The 20453-nt window shown below is 47.4% G+C and overlaps 1 protein-coding gene across 1 annotated transcript; it reads right to left on the minus strand.

Annotated features, from left to right (window-relative positions):
* Window positions 1–5062: 5062 nt before the first annotated feature.
* Window positions 5063–5590, minus strand: LOC147110604 (protein shisa-9-like). Its single transcript, XM_086002244.1, has one exon. It carries the CDS (start codon window positions 5588–5590, stop codon window positions 5063–5065), a length of 528 nt encoding a protein of 175 aa, XP_085858370.1.
* Window positions 5591–20453: the final 14863 nt, after the last annotated feature.

A 20453-nucleotide genomic window follows, 5' to 3' on the forward strand; every position in this document is an offset into this window, starting at 1 on the left:
AGTTGATCAAAGTTTTCAAGATATTAAAAGGGAACAGATAGGGTAAATAGAGAGAAACTATTTCCACTAGTTGGGGATTCTAGGACAAGGGGGCAGAGTCTAAATATTAGAGCCAGACCTTTCAGGAGTGAAATTAGGAAACACTTCTACACACAAAGAGTGGTAGAAGTTTGGAACTCTCTTCACAAATGGGAGCTGATGCTAGATCAATTGTTAATTTTAAATCGGAGATTGATAGATTTTTTTTAACCAAAGGTATTAAGGGATATGGGCCAAAGGCGGGTATATGGAGTTAGATCGAAGATCAGCCATGATCTCATTGAATGGTGGAACAGGCTCGAGGGGCTGACTGACCTACTCCCGTTCCTATGTTCCTAACTCAACTCAACATGAGTGAGGTTTGTCCCTTACTGAGAATAGTAAATCAGCCAAGTATACTTTCTCCCCACCTTGAAGGGACCTCCTGAGCAAAACCAAAACATAAATATGGAGTAGTGATTGATTGTGATAGTTCAAACAGATTAAAAGAAGGATTAAATACCTCATGCACACTTATGAGAGAGAAACCTATGGATACATCTTCATATGGACTAGGGACCATCCTACTATAATAGTCCCAGCAAGGAGTATCACAGACTTCAGTAGGAGGAAATAGAACAGATCGAAGCTTCCAGAGACAAATTCATATGTGGATGTTATTTTAAGAAGCATTGCAGTGACAGCAAATTGGTTACAGGAATCAAGGAACGAGCTTGACGATGATGAGATCTGTAAGATGATCAGGAATCAAGTAAACAACTTGTGGTTTAAAAATCAGAGCTAGGCAGCAGACCGATACCACACTGGGCCGTGGCAGAGGAACTGATAGTTCAGGATGGGGTTACTATTAAAAGAGACTTATCTGGTGATTCTTACATCAGTGCACTCTGAAATGTTTGATTGATATAGGACACTGAGGGATCCAAAATTGCAGAAAATTACTCAAGTAACATCAATGGTGAACAAGGTTGAGCAAGCAACTTGGACAAATCATTAGGAGCTTTCTGAAGTTCGCAAAGAAGCAACAAAATCTTAGTTCTACCCATGATTTATTCTGTTTTACCGGATTGCCCTTCTCAAAAGGTCAAAACTATTCAGTTCAAATGTCGACGTGATACATATCTCCAGACTGCAGATTACTTCACAGTGTTTCAGGATCACTGTAATAACCAAAACTACAGCTCAGGCAATGGTGACAGGGCTGGAGTCTGTACTTGCTTGCAATGGGATACCTGAATAAGTAATATTGGAGAATGGACAATATTCATGCACAATTCTCATGGAAGAATGTGTTAATATCCAGGAAGAGTATGGTTTTACTTAGCTTATAAATAACCCTAAGTATCCACAAAGTAATAGGGAAGCAGAAATGGGTGTAAAATATAAAGGATCTACTAAGAAAATGAAAAGTCCATAGTTAGTTCTGCTAAATTAACATGCCATGTAATTGACAAATGATACAACCCTGCTGAACTGTTAATGGGAAGGTAGCTGAAAACAACCCTATCAATTTTGCCAGTCAAATGTACTCAATGGCCACTAATTAGCATTTATTAGAATATTTCTAATGTAGAGGGTTATTTAGTTATGATTATATCAGTTATGTGTAATTTAATGAAGGGGGTTTATGTGCACAAATCATTGAAGGTGGCAGGGCAGGTTGAAAAAGCATACGGGATCCTGGGCTTCATAAATAGAGGCATAGAGTACAAAAGCAAGGAAGTTATGATGAACCTTCATAAAACACTGGTCCAGCCTCAGCTCAGGCATTGTGTCCCATTCTGGGCACCACACTTTAGGAAGGATGTGAAGGCCTTAGAGAGGGTGTGGAAAAGATTTACGAGAATGGTTCCAGGGATGAGGGACTTCAGTTGTGTGGATAGGCTGCAGAAGCTGGGGTTGTTCTCCTTAGTGCAGAGAAGGTTGAGAGGAGATTTGATATTGGTGTTCAAAATCATGAGGGGTCTAGACAGGGTAGATAGCAAGAAACTGTTCCCATTGGCGGAAGGATCGAGAACCAGAGGAGACAGATTTAAGGTGATTGGCAGAAGAACCAAAGGCAACATGAGAAAAAACTGTTTTACGCAGCGAGTGGTTAGGATCTGGAATGCACTGCCTGAAAGGGCAGATTCAATCGTGGCTTTCAAAGGGGAATTGGAGAAGTACCTGAAGGAAACATTTTTGCAGGGCTACAGGGGAAAGGGCGGGGGAGTGGGACTAACTGAAGTGTTCTTGCAGAGAGCCGGCACAGGCTCAATGGGCCTATGGCCTCCTTCTGTGCTGTAACCATTCTATGATTCTATGAAATAGAGTGGGAGACAGTGCAGACTGGTTATTGGGAGAATACACCATGTTGGGAAGATGTTAGAAACTGCAAGAGAAACCCTTTGGAATAAAGGTCATTTCCAATGGCTGGGTGCATTGTAATGATCTGGAGCCCATTTTATTTTTTCCTTCCTTTGCCCAAGCACACAGAGGCCAATTGCAATGTGCCCGCTTCCGTGCAGGCTGAGATCAGCCCTCCACAGATAGTGGACCATGGAGCCTCCGGGACTGAATAATTCAATTGCACACTAGATACCCAGCAAGTCATGTGGAGTTGATGTTTATTATTATTGTAATATTTACATTTTACAGATTAGCGCATAGACTCCATCTAGTGGATGATGTGTGTGGAGTGATTTCGTTTTCTTGTTTATTGATGGGATGACAGAGGGTATCATAAACAGACTCCTGGAAGTGCTGTCCCGCTCTCTGCTGGATGTCGCAGTATTTGTTTTTTTTTGAGGGGCAGAACTTGCACCATGTGTTAGGATCTCGTAACGATCGCCAAACTAACTTGGAAAGCTGACTTGTCTGTATGTGATGCTGCGCTGGGGGGCCTTCTAATGTGTAGGACAAGGGTCACAACAGGTTCAAACTAGTAAACAATAACTTTAATACTGCTAGGAAATTCTTCTTCACACAAAATGTGACCAAAGATGAAATGGATTAGAGTAGTGGAGCGAACCCCCCCCCCCCAAAAAAAAAAAAAATAATTTAAGAAACAGTTAGATGCTGTGGCCGGGTTAGTAAAGTGGAACGAATGGCCTTCCGCAGCTGTAATGACCTAGTGTGGCCAAGTCAACAAGTTAAGAAAAGCCTTGGCCAGAGTTGGAGGTGAAATATTGCTAGCGCGGCTCTACAGTTCTGTGCTGTTCCCAGGTTGAGCGGCGCCCTCCTGAAGAGATTGAACCCGCGAGAATTGCAGCGCCTTCTAGCGACCTCCAGTCGGGTTAACTTGGATTGACGGAGATCCGAGCAACAGTTAACCAGTCGCAACAAAAGATTTCAAGCAGCAGCTCGCTGAAGCAAGCAGCATTCGGGCCCTGACTTTAGAAAAAGTTCCGTTAGTTGTATGTGTGACAGGTGGCGCTTATCTGACGGACAATTGCACATTATCAGTGGCTTGTTTCACACGTGTAACCCGTTCCTTCCTCAGCGTTTGGCTGCAGCGAGTGTACCCTGACAGAGGAGGTTGTCGAGGGCTGAGACACGCCGTGTCCATATAACCATGGCATTGGCAGACTATGAGTGTCTGCGTGTATGTGACAGTGTTGTTGGAACAACATTAGGAGCATCAGAACCAGTGAGTGTTGAGTTGTTAACTGCACTGGTTAATAAACATACAAAGCCACTGCTTCGTAAACTCTCGCTGCCCATCTGCCATGTGGCGGCTGCTGTACATCCTGAGCTCAGCGTGGTCTCCAGTACATTTCACTGAAAAATGAAATGGCTTTTCCCGTCCGTCAGATCTCGCTATTTAGCAGGGTTTTCCCCTCGAGGCGATGCTGAGGAAAGCTTGTTTTGGTCAGGGGAGATATTGTGCTTTCTTGTAATAACGGGTGGGGTTTTTTTCGACAAGAGATGACGCGCCAGTTTAATTCTATGTAGTTTAGAGAGAAATGAGGTGTCATGGTTTTCGGGAGATGTGTGTGGTGACTCTGCAAACACAACTCCATGGTAAATCGAGAGTGTTCTCTACAGTGTATTCTGCGGAGGGGGGAGGGTTATATATTACATATTATTCGCTTGTTGCTCATTTGGACAGAAATAGCTGGCATAGAAATTGGAAGGATTTTTAGAACCACTTTGCGATGCACATTTAATAGTCACAATCATGACGAACATCTAGAAACCAGCAGTACTGCGGAATGCAGAAATACTCGAAATTTGGGAAAGACAGCAGAATTTCCCCCGACTCGGTCACTGTTGCCGTGTTACACCGGGTACATTCGAGACATGAAATACATGGAGCGAAGGGGTTTTGCTGGTATCCGGGCAAAGGTGGAGACGCGGTTTGTCTGATCAGATCAGCAACAGGTCTGTGGCTGTACGGCGCGCTGTCTCAGTGCAGCTCTGGCCAGCTCTATGGTTACAGCATCTCTTAAAACGCTGAGCTGCATTTTCGCAAGATTTAGAAACAAAAAAAGTTCATTTACTTGAGCGATCTGTAACCTCGGGCTAATTTCGGAAAACGCATGTTTGTCATCCCGTTATTGGGCTTTTTTTCAAATTATTCACAATTTAAATATAAAAGCGCAGTTGAAAATACCATGCGCCAATTGTTTCCATTCAAGGAGAGACTATGCCCTGTGTACACAGAATATTTCAAACGCAGTAACTTGGATACAAATAAAACGTTAACAAGAAAATCCCGGTTTTTTACAGGCAGTAACGGACGCAGGAGATAACTGAACAGATGTTCCCACTATTGTGTTCTTGGGTATTGAAACCAGTCTCGGCACACCCCCCGTCCAATCCCTGCGATTATTAATGCAGTTCTTTTATTATTTCGGTTTTATAATAGTCATCTATTTACTCAGATGCCTAAGGGGACCCGGGAGAAATTGTGAGTTTTTTTATGCTGGGTCCATCGCATTTTGAACCAGCCGAATAGATCACTGGCGAATGGGACGGGGTCAAGTCCATGCCCACCTGTCTACTTTGTACAGATAATGAGGGGGAATAATCCGAAAGGCGCTTACCTGGAAACGTTCAGTTCTCGCTGAGGTCTCTGCGACTTCTCCAGTCCAAGTTTGGTGAAAATACCTACCAGGACCATGATAGCCACCACGCCACAAATGAAATAAACGATTAAGTTTGTTTTATCCCTGGTGTGATCAAACGCAGTTTCATCAGGTCGCTGGGGTGGTTTGCCGACGTTCGCCCAGTTCGGGGTGTCATAGTTGGAGCAAGTGCTTTGGTCCAACCGGGATTCTTCGAACTGGCAGCAGTATCTGTAGCCACATGTCCCACAGCAGTACTGGTAGATGCTCGTGTTGCAATTGAAAGCTGCGTCGAATTGGCCCATCACGTCGAAGTAGCCCCGGCACCGGTCCGGTGTGGCTGGGAGCTTGGGCGTCCCTGGTTCTTTCGAAGTGTTCTGGCCGGAGACCACCAGGATGCCGCCCAGCTGCTGGCCAGCCTTGCCCTGGGCCATGCAGTCCAGGATAGGGCACCACAAGCCCAACAGGTCCAGCAACAAGTAGCGCATTAGACGGAGACTCATCGTCTGCCTTCCCATCTCTCTCACAGCAAAGAGAGGATCTGCGCTCTCAGGGTTCAGGCGTATCCCCGGGCAAGAGTAAGCGGCGCATCCTCGCCTGATGCGCAAGGCGGTGGAAAGGAGGGAGGGATGGAAGGAAGATCTGCTCAAGTTGCCGCTTGCCCTGGGTGTCGGTGCTCCAACTTACACGTGGAAAGCTTCTGGGATGGAAGCTGGGCGGCTCGGGAATTCTGGGCAGTGTCTCGTCGCTTTTCTACTTCTCTTTGCCTACGGCGAGACGATGCAGCAGCCCAGAAACAGCGGGCTGGAAGTCAGATGCCATCGGCTGCTGACAAATGTCAGGCTCGGGCTGAAGCTGCCCAAACAATCCAGACTCCAAGTGCGCTGCCAGAGCTGGTGCCCGCAACACATCCCAAAGCGCGCACGTCGAAGTACAGCAGAGCAGTGCGATTCAATGGACCTTATCGTCTTAAAGTTACAGCACCCTGCCTGCCTGTCCCCTTCGCCTTTTCCACAGACATGGATTTAAAACCATTTAACGGGGCAGAAATCCGCTCTTCTGCGTTTTACTATCATTCAGGTTAAGCACCCATTGCTCATGTGGTCGAGGCTGAATTCATACAATTAACAGGACTTCGGCACCTCGGGTGACTACGCTTGGACCCTGCCGCTTTAACGGCGTGTTGGAAACAGCACCGAGTAACGAACTGTGGTCTTCACAGCTCCAGCCCAGCGAATGGAGCTCGGGGACTCGCAATTAAAGGGGCAATGTCTGTTTTGAGGGGGGGGGGGATATATTTTTTAATTCACATTTAGCAGCCAGTAATAAACCAAGATGTTTACGAGGCGAAGGGGCTTTGGCCTTTATTGGGGGAAAAAACAACATTGAAATATTGCTCCTGTTTTTTCATATAGAAAAACACTGCTGTTGCTTCAGGTGTGGGACCCACCAGCAGCCGCCACTTTTAGAGAAGTGGTAAACAAACATCCTAACGTCAGCTGCAACTACTGGGATTAAAGCTACACAAACAATCTCGCATCACACTCAGCTTTCATTTGAAAGGGTAATACATTCTACACGTGGAGTCAACGCCTGTTGAAATGATTCCGAAAAGCCGCGGCTGCTATCTCGCCATTAGCATCTTTTGATCACACTTGCTGGCTACCAAGTTTGCCGGGCGGCGCTGCTTGGGTTGGCGGTCTCGGGGATGCCGGCCACAACTCGGACCTTGCCTCGCACACACTGCCCATAAAGTAGCTCCCCCGCTAAAACTTGCTGCTAGAGGGAGGGGAGGGAGGGGAGAGGAGGGGGAAAGAGGAGGAGGGGGGAGAGAGGAGGAGGGGGGAGAGAGGGGGAGGGGGGAGAGAGAGGAGGAGGGGAGAGAGGAGGGGAGAGAGGAGGAGGAGGGGGAGAGAGGAGGAGGAGGGAGAGAGGAGAGGGAAAGAGAGGAGGGGGGAGAGGAGAGGGACAGAGAGGAGGGGGGAGAGAGAGGAGAGGGACAGAGAGGAGGAGGAGCGGGAGGAGGAGGAGCGGGGAGAGGAGGGGGAGAGAGGAGGAGGAGGGAGAGAGAGGAGAGGGACAGAGAGGAGGGGGGAGAGAGAGGAGAGGGACAGAGAGGAGGGGGGAGAGGAGAGGGACAGAGAGGAGGGGGGAGAGAGAGGAGAGGGACAGAGAGGAGGAGGAGCGGGGAGAGGAGGAGGGGGAGAGAGGAGGAGTGGGGGAGAGAGGAGTGGGGGAGAGGAGGGGGGAGGGAGTCGGGGTTTCATCAATTAGGGGCATTTCCTAATTAAGAAAAAGTCACAGAAAGGGATACAGATTTATTGGCATCATTCGAACAACCAGCAAAGATTCAGCATCAAACTATGTCTGAGTTTCTGCTTCACACGGGCGGTCAGAAGCTGCAACGTGAGACTTCAAGTATTACTAACTACATCCTGGATCCCAAATATTAACCAGAATTATATTGAATGTTAGAAGTATTTTAAAGTAAATAAAATGTAAATATGGAACAAGTAAGAGTATTTTGAAATTATTAAATCGCAGATTAAAAGGCTTAAGAAAGTGGCTCCTGATTCCTCCGGTCAGAGGGTAGCTGGCTTCATTGTCTTATAACAGAGTCATCGCAATATAACCTTCAATAGGTCCGTTAGGATGATCCCGGGCTGTCAAGTACTGAAAAATATTATTTAAACATTTTGAAAACTAAAGGATTGGAATGCAGTCATCAGGACAGTTTAGCTTCACTTTGTTAGTTGCTCAGGCAAGTAAAGAAATATTGGCGCCTTAATATCCTGCAACCGAACCTCGGATGTAAATTTCATCCTGAATACCCAGCTTTTAAATTTCTCCCTCCAGCCAGTCAAAATGGGGCACAGTTGAAAATATAATGAGATTGGTGTTTAGACAGTTGGGCAATGTCACATTAACAACACACAGAGGTATAAAGGTCACTTCTCAGAAAACACACTGAGGTAACAAAGATGGACAATTTTTCAAAAGAAAATTCCACTTGATCCGCTAAGGTTGTACCTGTCATTCACCTTGTCCTATACTAGGCAAGAGGAACTTGTACCAAATATACATGTTGTATTATTTTAACAGAAAGATTGTGGGTCTTATTGCACCTCTATTGAGTTCATGTTGAGATGTAAAAGTTCATAACTTAGAGGATTGAATTAAGTATGTCAGCACTGAAATGAAGCCTCTTTCTAATGTCACACAGCAGCAGATCAGTATTGTTTATCTAATCGTTAGCTGGTGAATCTGGATGAAAATGAAATTACAAGAGGATTGAAGCCAATTGTTCTCAGTTTCTGAACCTGGCTGATAGCTGCAATTCTTTTGCTTTGCTTCATTTAAATTAATGTTTTGAAAGTTCCCCCGCCCCCAATGGTTTAGAAACATTTAAAATTTACTGGCTGAGATGCAGAGCTCTGAAGAGTCGCATAAATACATATGCACAGAGCTCTCTCCTGACTGAGGGTGTGATTCAGCCATACAGTATAAATCAGGTGTTGCCAGCTGTGAATTGATTGGTAACACAATATAACCTCAGCTGACCCGACACTGAGCAGTCCTTACTTTGAAAATCATTGCATTATTAACAGAAGTTCCTATTTTCCCTATTTTCAGAGGTTTGCCTAATTATAGCCATAGACTGTAAAATCCTTTCATTTCTCTCTTTGAATGAATTTTCTAATGTGCCCCCATATTTCCCGAAATAACCTCTGTATCTGTTGTACAACAGTAGCATTCGAGCGAGTGCTGATTATAAACAGTGGACTAGTTCAAATATCACAAATCATAACGGTTTATCTTCCACCATTAACCACAGTTTCAAAAAGCTTCAAATCAGCTTCCAGGCTTCTGCAAGTGTGAGTGCCACTCTGTAATTAGCTGCCAGTATCCTGAGTCAGTTGGCAACTGATATTCCTTTGGTTCATGGGGCAGCACCTTGCATCAGTTCAGTGCCTTTGATGACTTGAGAGATTGAGAGCTCACAGTTCGGGGAGTCAGTGATGTAAGAACGAAACAACATGCATTTATATAACACCTTTCATGACCTCAGGACGTCTTAAAGTGCTTCACAGTCAACAATGTACTTATAAAGTGCAGTCACTGTTGTAATGTAGGCAAATGGAGCTGCCAATTTGAGCACAAGACCCAAGAAATAGCAACAAGATAAATGATCAGATGGTTTGTTTTAATGATGTTGATTGAGGGAGAAATGTTGACCAGGACACCGGGAGAACTCACCTACATAAGTACATTAGAAATAGGAGCAGGAGTAGGCCATATGGCCCCTCGAGCCTGCTCCACTATTTAATAAGATCATGACTGATCTACCTCATCTTCACTTTCCTTCCCTATCCCCAAATCCCTTGATTTCCTTAGCGTCCAAAGATCTATCTCTCTCAGCCTTGAATATATACTCAACAACTGAGCATCCACAGGCCTCTGGGGTAGAGAATTCCAAAGATTCACAACCCTCTGAGTGAAGATATTTTTCCTTATCTCAGTCCTAAATGGCTGACTCCTTATCCTGAGACCATGACCACTAGTTCTAGACTCTCCAGCCAGGGGAAACAGCCTCTCAGCATCTACCCTGTCAAGCCCTCTAAGAATTCTATACATTTCAATGAGATCACTGACGTAATAAAGACTCACTACGCACTTGGTTGTACATAAAGCAAGGCTTTAATCGACTTGTAACAAAACATGGAGGTCTAGTTAGTAGTCACTAGCTTCCTGTTTCCAGACTGTCTCTGGCCAAGGTGGGCCAATGCCCGAGTATTTATACTCCTTGGGCAGCGCCCTCAGCTGGCCGTTCAGTAGTACTTCTTGTAGAAGTTGCGATTTATGACAATCACCTCTCATTCTTCTAAACTCCAGAGAATATAGGCCCATTCTGCTCCATCTCTCATAGGACAACCCTCTCGTCCCTGCTTTTCTTCAAATAGTATCCTGGAATCTTTCACATCCAATTGAGAGAGCAGATGGGGCCTTGGTTTAATGTCTCATCTAAAAGACGGCACCTCCAGCAATGCAGCACCCCGTCAGTGCTGCACTGAAGTGTCAGCCCAGATGATGTGCTCAGGTCTCCGGAGTGGGGATTGAACCCACAACCTTCTGACACACAGGCGAGAGAATTAAATCCCACCAATCTGTGGAACAGCACATTCATGCACCAACCCATGAAGCTACTGGATTGCCTCACTTATTTATTATTTGTAATAAATTGTGGGGCATTTTTGTGTTATTAAAAGTGGCATTGTACCACTCATACTGATATTTTCAGACAGCACTGAACAGATACTAGCCTGAGAATGCAACATGATTGATAGCTGAGTTACAATGGTGGCTATGCCTCACAATGATCTGTGCTTCCTGTGTGGTTAATGAATAATGTCAGGAGTGTGTGGGTGGCAGTATCACATCTCGCATAATATTAAATATGTTTTAAAAATTCAGAAGGAGCCCTTTGAACTACCCGTACATTTAGAAAACATAGCTTTGCACCGAGCTGGAGATGAACTACATCCAATGCAAAGCCCTAGTAGTGTGAGAGTACCCACTACTGGTGGCCTCACATCTCCTGAGCTTCAGTTCACTGAAGAGTCAGATTACCAACCTGAATCCTACATTGTATATTTTGGGTCAATGCGCACCTGAAATCACTTCACATAAACAACAACAACATACATTTATATAGTGCCTTTAATGTAATAAAACATCCCACAGCGCTTCGCAGGAGCGTTAACAAAAAGACAAAATTTGACACCAAGCCATATAAGGAGATGTTAGGGGAGATGACCAAAAGCTTGGTCAAAGAGGTAGGTTTTAAGGAGCGTCTTAAATGAGGAAAGAGAAGTAGAGAGGCGGAGCGATTTAGGGGGGGAATTCCAGAGTTTAGGACCTAGGTAGCTGAAGGCATGGCCACCAATGGTGGAGCGATTCAAATCGGGGATGTTCAAGTGGCCAGGATTGACGAAGCGTAGAGATCTCAGGGGATTATAGGGCTGGAGGAGATTACAGAGATAAGGAAGGGCGAGGCCATGGAGGGATTTGAAAACAAAGATGAGAATTTTAAAATTAAGGCGTTGCTTAACCGGGAGCCAATGTAGGTCAGCAAGCACAGGGGAAATGGGTGAGTGGGACTGGGTGCGAGTTAGCACATGAGCGGCAGAGATTTGGATGAGCTCAAGTTTATGGAGGGTGAAACTAGGGAGGCCGGCCAGAAGTGCGTTGGAATAGTCAAGTCTAGAGGTAACAAAGGCAAGGATGAGGGTTTCAGCAGCAGATAAGCTGAAGCAAGGATGGAGACGGACGATGTTACAGAGGTGGAAATGGGCGGTCTTAGTAATGGAATGGATATGAGGTAGAAAGCTCAACTCGTGATCAAATATGACACCAAGGTTGCAAACGGACTTGGTCAACATCAGGCAGTTGCCGGGGAGAGAGATGGAATCGGTGGCAAGGGAACGGAATTTGTGGCGTGAACCAAAGACAGGGGGTGATTTTCATTCAGAAGTCGGGTTGGAGGCGGGACTACAACTTTCGGGGTTGTAATCCCGCCTCCATCGAGATGCGGCCAATCCATGCAATTTTAACTTGATTGACCTTTTTGAGCCCGCCCAGCGGGCTCAGCAGGCCAATTAAGGGCCACCCGGCAACAGATGACATCACAGACTGAAATTTCATCTGGCAAGACGTTTTGACAGATGAAATATCAGTGTTTCACAGCTGTTTGAAGCTGTCAAACACTGACAGTCTTACTTCTAACCTGAGTCCTTCTACACAGACTCAGTTAGAAATCTCTCCGGCACAGAGAGCTGCAGGCTGTCACTTTTGACAGTTCACAGCCGTTCTGCTTTCTGTGCCGGTGAGATGAGGGACTCCCGAAACCTAGAGGAAGGAAGGCTAAAAAGGTAAGTACAGGTAATTTAAACTTCTTTACACACTTCAGACACACCAAACACACTTACCTTTGCACTCATGCACCCATCACTCACCTGAACACCAACATCTCGACCTCTCCAAGTCCTTCAACCCGACAGCCCGTTTGGAGCTGTCGGGAATCCCACACTTCAAGCTTTAAAATAGGGATTAGGCTAAAAACTGGCTGTTAACTACCTGTTAACAGGCAGTTGATTGGCACTAATCCCTTCCCGCCTCGGGTCGGCGGGTCCCAGTGCAGGGCGGGTACCCGCCTCCTTTGAAACTTACATGGAGGCGGGTTGGGGGTGGGATGGTGTCGGGACCCCCAAATTCGGGACTTTAACCCCCCGCACGCCTCCAATCCCAACTCCACGGGTCAATGAAAATCGACCCCAATGGCTTCGGTCTTCCCGATATTTAATTGGAGGAAATTTCTGCTCATCCAGTGTTGGATGTGGGACAAGCTGTCTGACAATTTAGAGACAGTGGAGGGGTCAAGAGTGGTGGTGGTGAGGTAGAGCTGGGTGTCGTCAGCATGCATGTGAAAACTCACGTTGCATTGCTGGATGATGTCACCGAGGGCAGCATGTAGATGAGAAATAGGAGGGGGCCAAGGATAGATCCTTGGGGGATTCCAGACATGACAGTGCGGGATGGGGAAGAGAAGCCATTGCAGGTGATTCTATGGTTACAGCTGAAAAGATAGGAATGAAACCAGGCGCGTGCCGTCCCATCCAGCGGGACGACGGTGGAGAGACTTTAGAGCAGAATTTTGTGGTCAACCATGTCAAAGGCTGCAGTCAGGTCCAGAAGGACGAGAAGGGACAGATTACCTTTGTCGCAGTCAATTAGGATGTCATTTGTGACCTTGGTAGGAGCAGTTTCGGTACTGTGGCGCAGCAGAAAATGATTGGAGGAATTCAAACAAGTAGTTTTGGGAAAGATGGGTTTGGGAGGCGACAACACATTCAAGGACTTTGGAGAGGAAAAGGAGGTTGGTTTTTTTAAGAAGAGGGGTGATGACGGCAGATTTGAAGGAGAAGGGTCAATACCTGAGGAGAGAGAACTGTTAACAATATCAGTTAACATGGAAGCCAGGAAGGGAAGTTGGGTGGTCAACAGTATGGTAGGAATTGGGTCAAGAGAGCAGGAGGTCGGCCTCATTGACAAGATGAGATTTGAAAGGGCAAGGGGGGAGATAGAAGAGACTCTAGAGAAATATGCAAATTTAGGTTTAGGTTAGGGGGGAAACTGAGAGGAAGTTAGGCCCGGTTAGGCTAGGGGAAGGGAGTGAAGTAGCAGAAGCAGTTGAACAAGTGTTCTCGATCTTTTTAACAAAAAAGTCCATGAGCTCCTCGCATTTATTGTTGGAGGTGAGGGAGGAGGAGGCAGGGGAGGGTGGTTTGTGAAGATAGTTAGTGGTGGAGGAGAGAAGCCTGGTGTTTTCTTTGCCTTCCTGGATGATATTAACAATGGAAGGCAGGACCCGATAATGCTTTGTATGATCCAGCCATATCTGGTGATGGATGGTTAGATCAGTTGTCCGACAAAGACGTTCAAGTTTGCATCCCTTGGACTTAAGGGAACAGAGATGAGGGGTATACCGGGGGAATGACTAGCGTGAGAGAGTGTAATAGTTTTAGTGGGGACAAGGGTATCAAAGGCGAATGTAAAAGCAGTGGTTTAATGCCACTGTGAGCAAGAACGTAAGAAAATCCAGTGCAAGAGAAAGCTATTTAGCCCATCCAGCCCGCTCCATTCATAGTCCATGTGTGTCTATCATGAATTTTCCTCCTGCACCAACCATTGATCTACTTTAGAGAACACTAAAATCCTTCCCTGGCCTCCCTAATAAAAAATACATCCAAACATACAAAAATGACGGGCAGGAAAAGACCAGTTGGTCCACTAATCCTGTCTAACACTCATGACGCCTGGAGCATCAACTAGATACTTTATACCCCCAGCCGCCATGTAATCTCGTGGGAGAGGCAAAAAAATTAAGGGAAAAAAAGACCAGGGCTGGAAATTTCCTCTTTGACTCACTCAGGCAAACAAAGCCTGTTCAGGAGACTACATTGACGATGCTTATGTTAACTAGTAAATCACTACATCAATGATCTCTACACCAGCCAAGAACCGGTCCAGCACTCTTTTGAAGGTGTACAAAGAGTCAGCACACACTGCTAGAGCTCTCAACTTATTCCAAAGGTCCAAACTCTCTGGGGAGTTTATATTGGCCAAACTGTCTAAATGGGTGTTGTGCTAATAAGAAACGGCTGTTTGAAAGTGTGGATTTATCACACAATATTTGGGCTAATTGATGATTATCATGATTTAAACGTGCCTGCAGGCATTGAAATGGACACCTGCAGGTTTAGCACTCAAGCGTTGATTAGATAAAAATTTCCTGGAGCCGTATATATAGATATCCTCACAGTGGGATGCACCAGTCACAAGCAGGCAGTAGCCACACAGGGTGGAAGGGAGACCACAGGTACCACATTGCCAGGGGTCAAGGTAACATACTAGCTCTGCTGTAGAGGAGTCAGATGAGGACCTCACAGGCCAAGCTTCAGAAGCAGGCTGATGAATGCGACAAACCAAATACTTGGTGCAATGGAGAGCCTGCCTGAAAGCTTACAGGTCGTGGATAGGGGGATGGAGGAGTCCGCCTCCACCTTGGTCCCTGACTTGACGAAGAGCCTGGAAGTCATCCTCTCCAGCGTAGAGAGGCTGGTCAATTCCAACCAGTGACCTGTGGAGCCAGACATCATGCAGCGTCTGATGACTGAGGTCGCAGCTTTCACTGCAGTCATTGCAGCTTCTGTGGAACAGTAAACTGCTGCAATGGAAGCTTAGGCAGCTGCCATGGTGGCTCTGGGTTCTTCGGTTGAAAGGGGCTTGCAGAGTGTCTCCAATGGCCAGAGATCTGTCCTCCAACAGATTGCTAGGCAGGCTGAATACAGGCCCGAGGTCATAGCGTGGGAATCATGAACCTACTGGCCTCTCTCCGGATGCCAACATTGCTGCTCCCTCCCCCACCACTGCACCATTGCCTGTGCTGTTGCCAGACAGCCCAGATTGCTGAAGCCTATGCTGAGATGGTGCAGTCTGAGGCGGGGCCATCATGGCCACAGGCTCTCGAGGGTGTCCCAGGAGGACATCTGAACTGCCCTCTTCAGATTCTCAGCAGCCTCCACCTCGCCTGCTGCTGCCACTGGGGTTGCACTCAGTAGAAGCACTAGATTACACAAGAACACTTATAGATAGCCACTAAGGGTAAGCACCAGGGTGAATAGTTTAATATCTGTAAGTGCTCTTGGTTGTGTCATGTTTGCATTGTTTATTTTTGATGTATTTAAACAGTGATGATGGTAATTGGGTAGTGGTGCAATCAGTGGTCTTTTTATTGTGATATTCATGGGGAAGGGTTTGAAAGGATTGAGTGCAGATGATGGACTGCCTGATGTATCCTATGTCCTGAAAAGTACATCATGTATCCGGAGTCTGATGGTGCAGCACGTCTTTCAAAAGCACTCTTCAATTAGATGGTGGTGAGCATCCCTCCCAGCTGTGGGTCATCTACCTGGAAGCTTCTGGTGCTCCCCCTGGTTACCCTGCTCTTCCTCCTCTCTCTGGTCCCCCTTCTCTCCCTCCTCCTCCTCTCCCTGGTTCCCCTCCTCTTCCTCCTCCTCCTCCTCTCCCTGGTCCCCCGCCTCTTCCTCCTCTCCCTGGTCCCCCTCCTCCTCCTCCTCCTCTCCCTGGTTCCCCTCCTCCTCCTCTCCCTGGTTCCCCTCCTCTTCCTCCTCCTCCTTCTCCTCTCCCTGGTTCCCCTCCTCTTCCTCCTCCTCCTCCTCCTCCTCTCCCCGGTCCCCCCCCTCCTCCTCCTCCTCTCCCCGGTCCCCCTCCTCCTCCTCCTCCTCTCCCCGGTCCCCCTCCTCCTCCTCCTCCTCTCCCCGGTCCCCCTCCTCCTCCTCTCCCCGGTCCCCCCCCTCCTCCTCCTCCTCTCCCCGGTCCCCCTCCTCCTCCTCCTCTCCCCGGTCCCCCTCCTCCTCCTCCTCTCCCCGGTCCTCCTCCTCTCCCCGGTCCCCCCCCTCCTCCTCCTCCTCCTCCTCTCCCCGGTCCTCCTCCTCCTCTCCCCGGTCCCCCTCCTCCTCCTCCTCTCCCCGGTCCCCCTCCTCCTCCTCCTCTCCCCGGTCCTCCTCCTCTCCCCGGTCCCCCCCCTCCTCCTCCTCCTCCTCCTCTCCCCGGTCCTCCTCCTCCTCTCCCCGGTCCCCCTCCTCCTCCTCCTCTCCCCGGTCCCCCTCCTCCTCCTCCTCCTCTTCTCCCCGGTCCCCCTCCTCCTCCTCCTCCTCTCCCCGGACCCTCTCCCCGGTCCCCCTCCCCTCCTCCCTCCTCCTCTCCCTGGTCCCCCCCCTCCCTCCTCCTCTCCCTGGTCCCCCCCCCCTCCTCCTCTCCCTCCCTGGTTCCGCTCCTCTCCCTGGTCCCCCACCTCTTCCTCCTCCTCCTCTCCCTGGTCCCCCACCTCTTCCTGGTCCCTCTCCTTTTCCTCCTCCTCCTCTCCCTGGTCCCCCACCTCTTCCTGGTCCCTCTCCTTTTCCTCCTCCTCCTCCTCTCCCTGGTTACCCTTCTCTTCCTCCTCCTCCTCCTCCTCTCCCTGGTCCCCCTCCTCTTCCTCCTCCTCTCCCTCCTCCTCCTCTCCCTGGCCCCCCTCCTCTTCCTCCTCCCCTCCCTGGTCCCTCTCCCTGGCCCCCCTCCTCTTCCTCCTCCCCTCCCTGGTCCCTCTCCCTGGTCCCCCTCCTCCTCCTCTCCCTGGTCCCCCTCCTCTTCCTCCTCCTCTCCCTGGTCCCCCTCCTCTTCCTCCTCCTCTCCCTGGTCCCCCTCCTCTTCTCCCTGGTCCCCCTCCTCCTCCTCTTGTGCCTCCTCAGCTTGCCCCTCTGGCATAATTGCTGGTGATAACAGCTGGTCTCTCATGATCGCCAGATTGTGGAGCATGCAGCAAATCACTACGAATCTGGACACCTTCTCTGCCGAGTATTGTAAGGCACCTCCTGACTGGTCAAGGCATCTAAACCTCTGCTTCAGGACCCCAATGGTCAGCTCAATGATATTCTTGGTGGCTGAGTAGCTATCATTATATGAGTGCTCAGCTGGTGTCTGGGGGTTTCTTATGCAGAAGTGCACAGAAGTTTGTGAAATGTGACTTATATCACCAGTGGCAGCCTGGAAGGTTCCAGTAGCATAAAGATTAAGTGCTACTGTGACCTTGCCTGCCACAGGCAATGCAGTCCTGACTGTGCTGCGAGGTTGGAGTCTTAATTTCATGAGGCCACAGATCTCTATACTGACCTTGGTAAAGCGCAGCCTCCTCATGCACTGGTCGTGGGTCATGTGAATGTAGGATTAGTGCTCTCTGAAGACCCTGGCTGGATAGGGCTTCCTGAGAGCCCTCTTTGTCCTCCTGCCCCTCTCTCCTGCAGCAGCTGGTGCTGCTCTGCCTGGCCTCATCTCCTCCTCCAATTCATCATGCAGAGCAAGGGGGACCCCTAGCAAGATGCCCAATGACCAAGCACTCCCATTCTCCTGGTGACTTCTGTAAGGTGTCCAATAAGGTAGAGTAGCACAACACTCACTCTTTTTCAGTGAAGTCCTGAGAGAGTATCTGGGAAAAATTTTGATAGAGTGTTGGCGAAGTCTGGACAAAGTGTCCCAGAAAGTCTCCCGATGTGCCTCAAAAGTCCTCTTCAAACACAGTGTAGTCTGTCGATCTCAATCAGCAAGTGAACAGTGAAATCTGAGCATGGCTTTAAGTAGCACTCAAAATCCTCAGCAATGACTTGTTTACTCCTGTTCAGCTGGTCGCTGTTAGGAGAGGCCGTTAAATGAAGTGTTACCCACCAAAATAGTGTGCAGCCTCTTTAATGAGCACTAGCAGGCAATTAAATTGTCAATGAGCCCCTTAATGATCCTCCGGGCGGCCGTTCAAATGCCTTTACCAAGATGGAGTCTTGCGCTAAACTGGCGTTGCAGCTTAAGACCCCATCTTAGCCATCTCGGAGGCTCTTTAGTGCCTAAAGTATCTGGGGAAAATCGTCCCCTGGGAAAAGAAGAACCAATTAACAGCTCACCTATTCATACTCTTGCGTAGCTTAAGTGCATGACCCCTTTTATGCATCATTATTTTTAACATTATTGTTAAATATCGCTACAACTCTCAATCCAAATTCTCATCAAATATTTATCCAGTTCCTTTTCAAAAGTGTCAAATGGCCCTGATTCAATTACCTTTTCTGGGAGTTTGATTCGCATATCCACTGTCCTGTGGGAAATAATGTTTTCTCGTCTTACTCAAGGTTCGTGAATGGTGTAATTGTGTCTTCTTGTCCTACGTTCATTGTTTGTTGTTTGCTAAAAACCTTTTATTAATTTGAATATCTGCTTCATGTCTCCCCTCAATCTTTACTCCAGCAAAAAAAAATGTTTTTGTAATTTGAGCCTTTCCTCACAATACTCCCATAAGGCCTGGAATCATCCTGGCTTCTTTATTAATGCAGCTATGTCTTTTTGGATGTACGGTGAGAACCAATGCACACCATACTCGAGAATCGGTCTCACATAGATCTGTGCACTATCAATATAATTGGCTTTGACTTGTAGTCCGATGCCTTCCAGATGCACCTCACTACCTGATTTTCCTTAATAAGTGTCTCGCACTAACCAGGTGCTTTCAGAGTATAATCAGTGATCACTCCCAAATCCCCAAGGAAATGAGTAAGCAAATTATACTACTGCCGGAGGTAAGGAAGTTGCAGACAAGTTTATGTTGGCAAATGATTAAAAAACCAGGTTGCAGTTCTTCTGCTAGTGGATAAAAATACTGTATTTATTTTCCTGTACAACACCAAGACAACAAGAACAGGCAAAAGCCAATAGTTTTTTGTGTATAATTTTCGTCTTTGATAAGCCCCTTTTTAAAGGTATTTTACTAGGCTTTTAGAGTCGTATTAAAACATATAACATATTTACAGCAGGATTGCACTGAAATAATCTGCAGATAGATACAGGGAAATAGCATATGATGTATATTATAGCACAATTTTACAAATAAACACAATGGCCCAGTAATTCCGGGCACAACGCGTGAGTACGGACGGGGTACTCACGCGTGTGGCCGGAGGACTTGCCGGTTGCACTGAAAACCGGCATTTCCTGTCCTCTGACCCAAGGGGTTAAGAGGCAGAACGCGCGCGACTGCACAGGCAGCGCGTGCGCAGTAAAATTCCTTTTTTTTTCAGAGTTGCGCGTATGTAAAGGCCTCCGGTCTTTACGCATAGAAAAACCACACGTAAGTACTTAGTTTTTCAGGTAAGTGGGCTTTTAGTACAATTGAGAATTTTTTTTCTCACAGGTTTGTTATTTTTAAAGAATTTACAGTAAGGTAAGTTTAGTTTTAGCCCCGATTTAAAAAAAAATTTTTTTTTTCAAATTTTAAAATTATTGTTTAAAATAGTTTTTCAGAGTTCTTTATTGTTCATTTAAGTAGTGCAATGTTTTTTTAAATTTTCTTTCAGGTTTAAGTAGTGTTTTGGGGCCAGGAGTTTTCATGAGTTTGACAGCTCTTTCTGTCAACCTCATGAATGAGTTTCCCCTCCCCTGATTGGCTGCACAGTGCTCACCTGATCCCAGCCGGCACATCGCACTAACTACGCCGCTGGATCAGGTAAGCACATCGCGCTGACATCTGAACCGGGCCAGTGACAGGAAATGCAAGCAGGCCCGGGCTTCAGATGTCGGCGCGCAGGGTGAGTGCACATCGGCGGCTTGCATGCGCGGCAAGCACTCGAACCTAATTTCAGGGCCAATATTTACTCTGCAACAGTCACCTGACCCCAGCATGGTCACGTGGTGCCTTATGAAACATTGGTTCCACTGGTTAGTGGTGCAGAGCTTCAGCAGCATCTGCTTGCTCTTTCCAACCCAATCGTGATAGGTATCAGGCTCTGCAAATATGAGTGTATATTCTCATACCCGGGCTCCACTAAATGCCTTCCAGCAGCAGTTGCCCCAAGTTTCAGTAGATTAATCATCAACCATACGATGGGTAGATGTCTTCAGCCTGATGGGAGGACCTGTACAGGACAGCTTGCATTGTGCCAACCACCTTGATGTTCTAAACATCGAAGTCTAATGCTGCATACCAGGCTTGCTCATCGCCAACTGCTTAATCCAGTTGTGAGGGGCTTTGGCAAAGAGGTGTGCCCGCCATGGGGCTGACTTTTCATGGTGAATTGTGCTGCTCATGAGGAGCTTTGATACTTGCTGTCCACCTAGTGAAATCCGCAATTGTCATTTGTATAATGACCGGCTAGTGACTATTCACCTTTGGAGTGGCTCCAAGATGATACTCCTGATGTTGGAAGTTCA

The sequence above is a fragment of the Somniosus microcephalus genome, chromosome 11, assembly GCF_052327205.1.
Source record: "Somniosus microcephalus isolate GS21.2 chromosome 11, FLI_Smic_1.0, whole genome shotgun sequence".
In the NCBI taxonomy this organism is placed as follows: domain Eukaryota; kingdom Metazoa; phylum Chordata; class Chondrichthyes; order Squaliformes; family Somniosidae; genus Somniosus; species Somniosus microcephalus.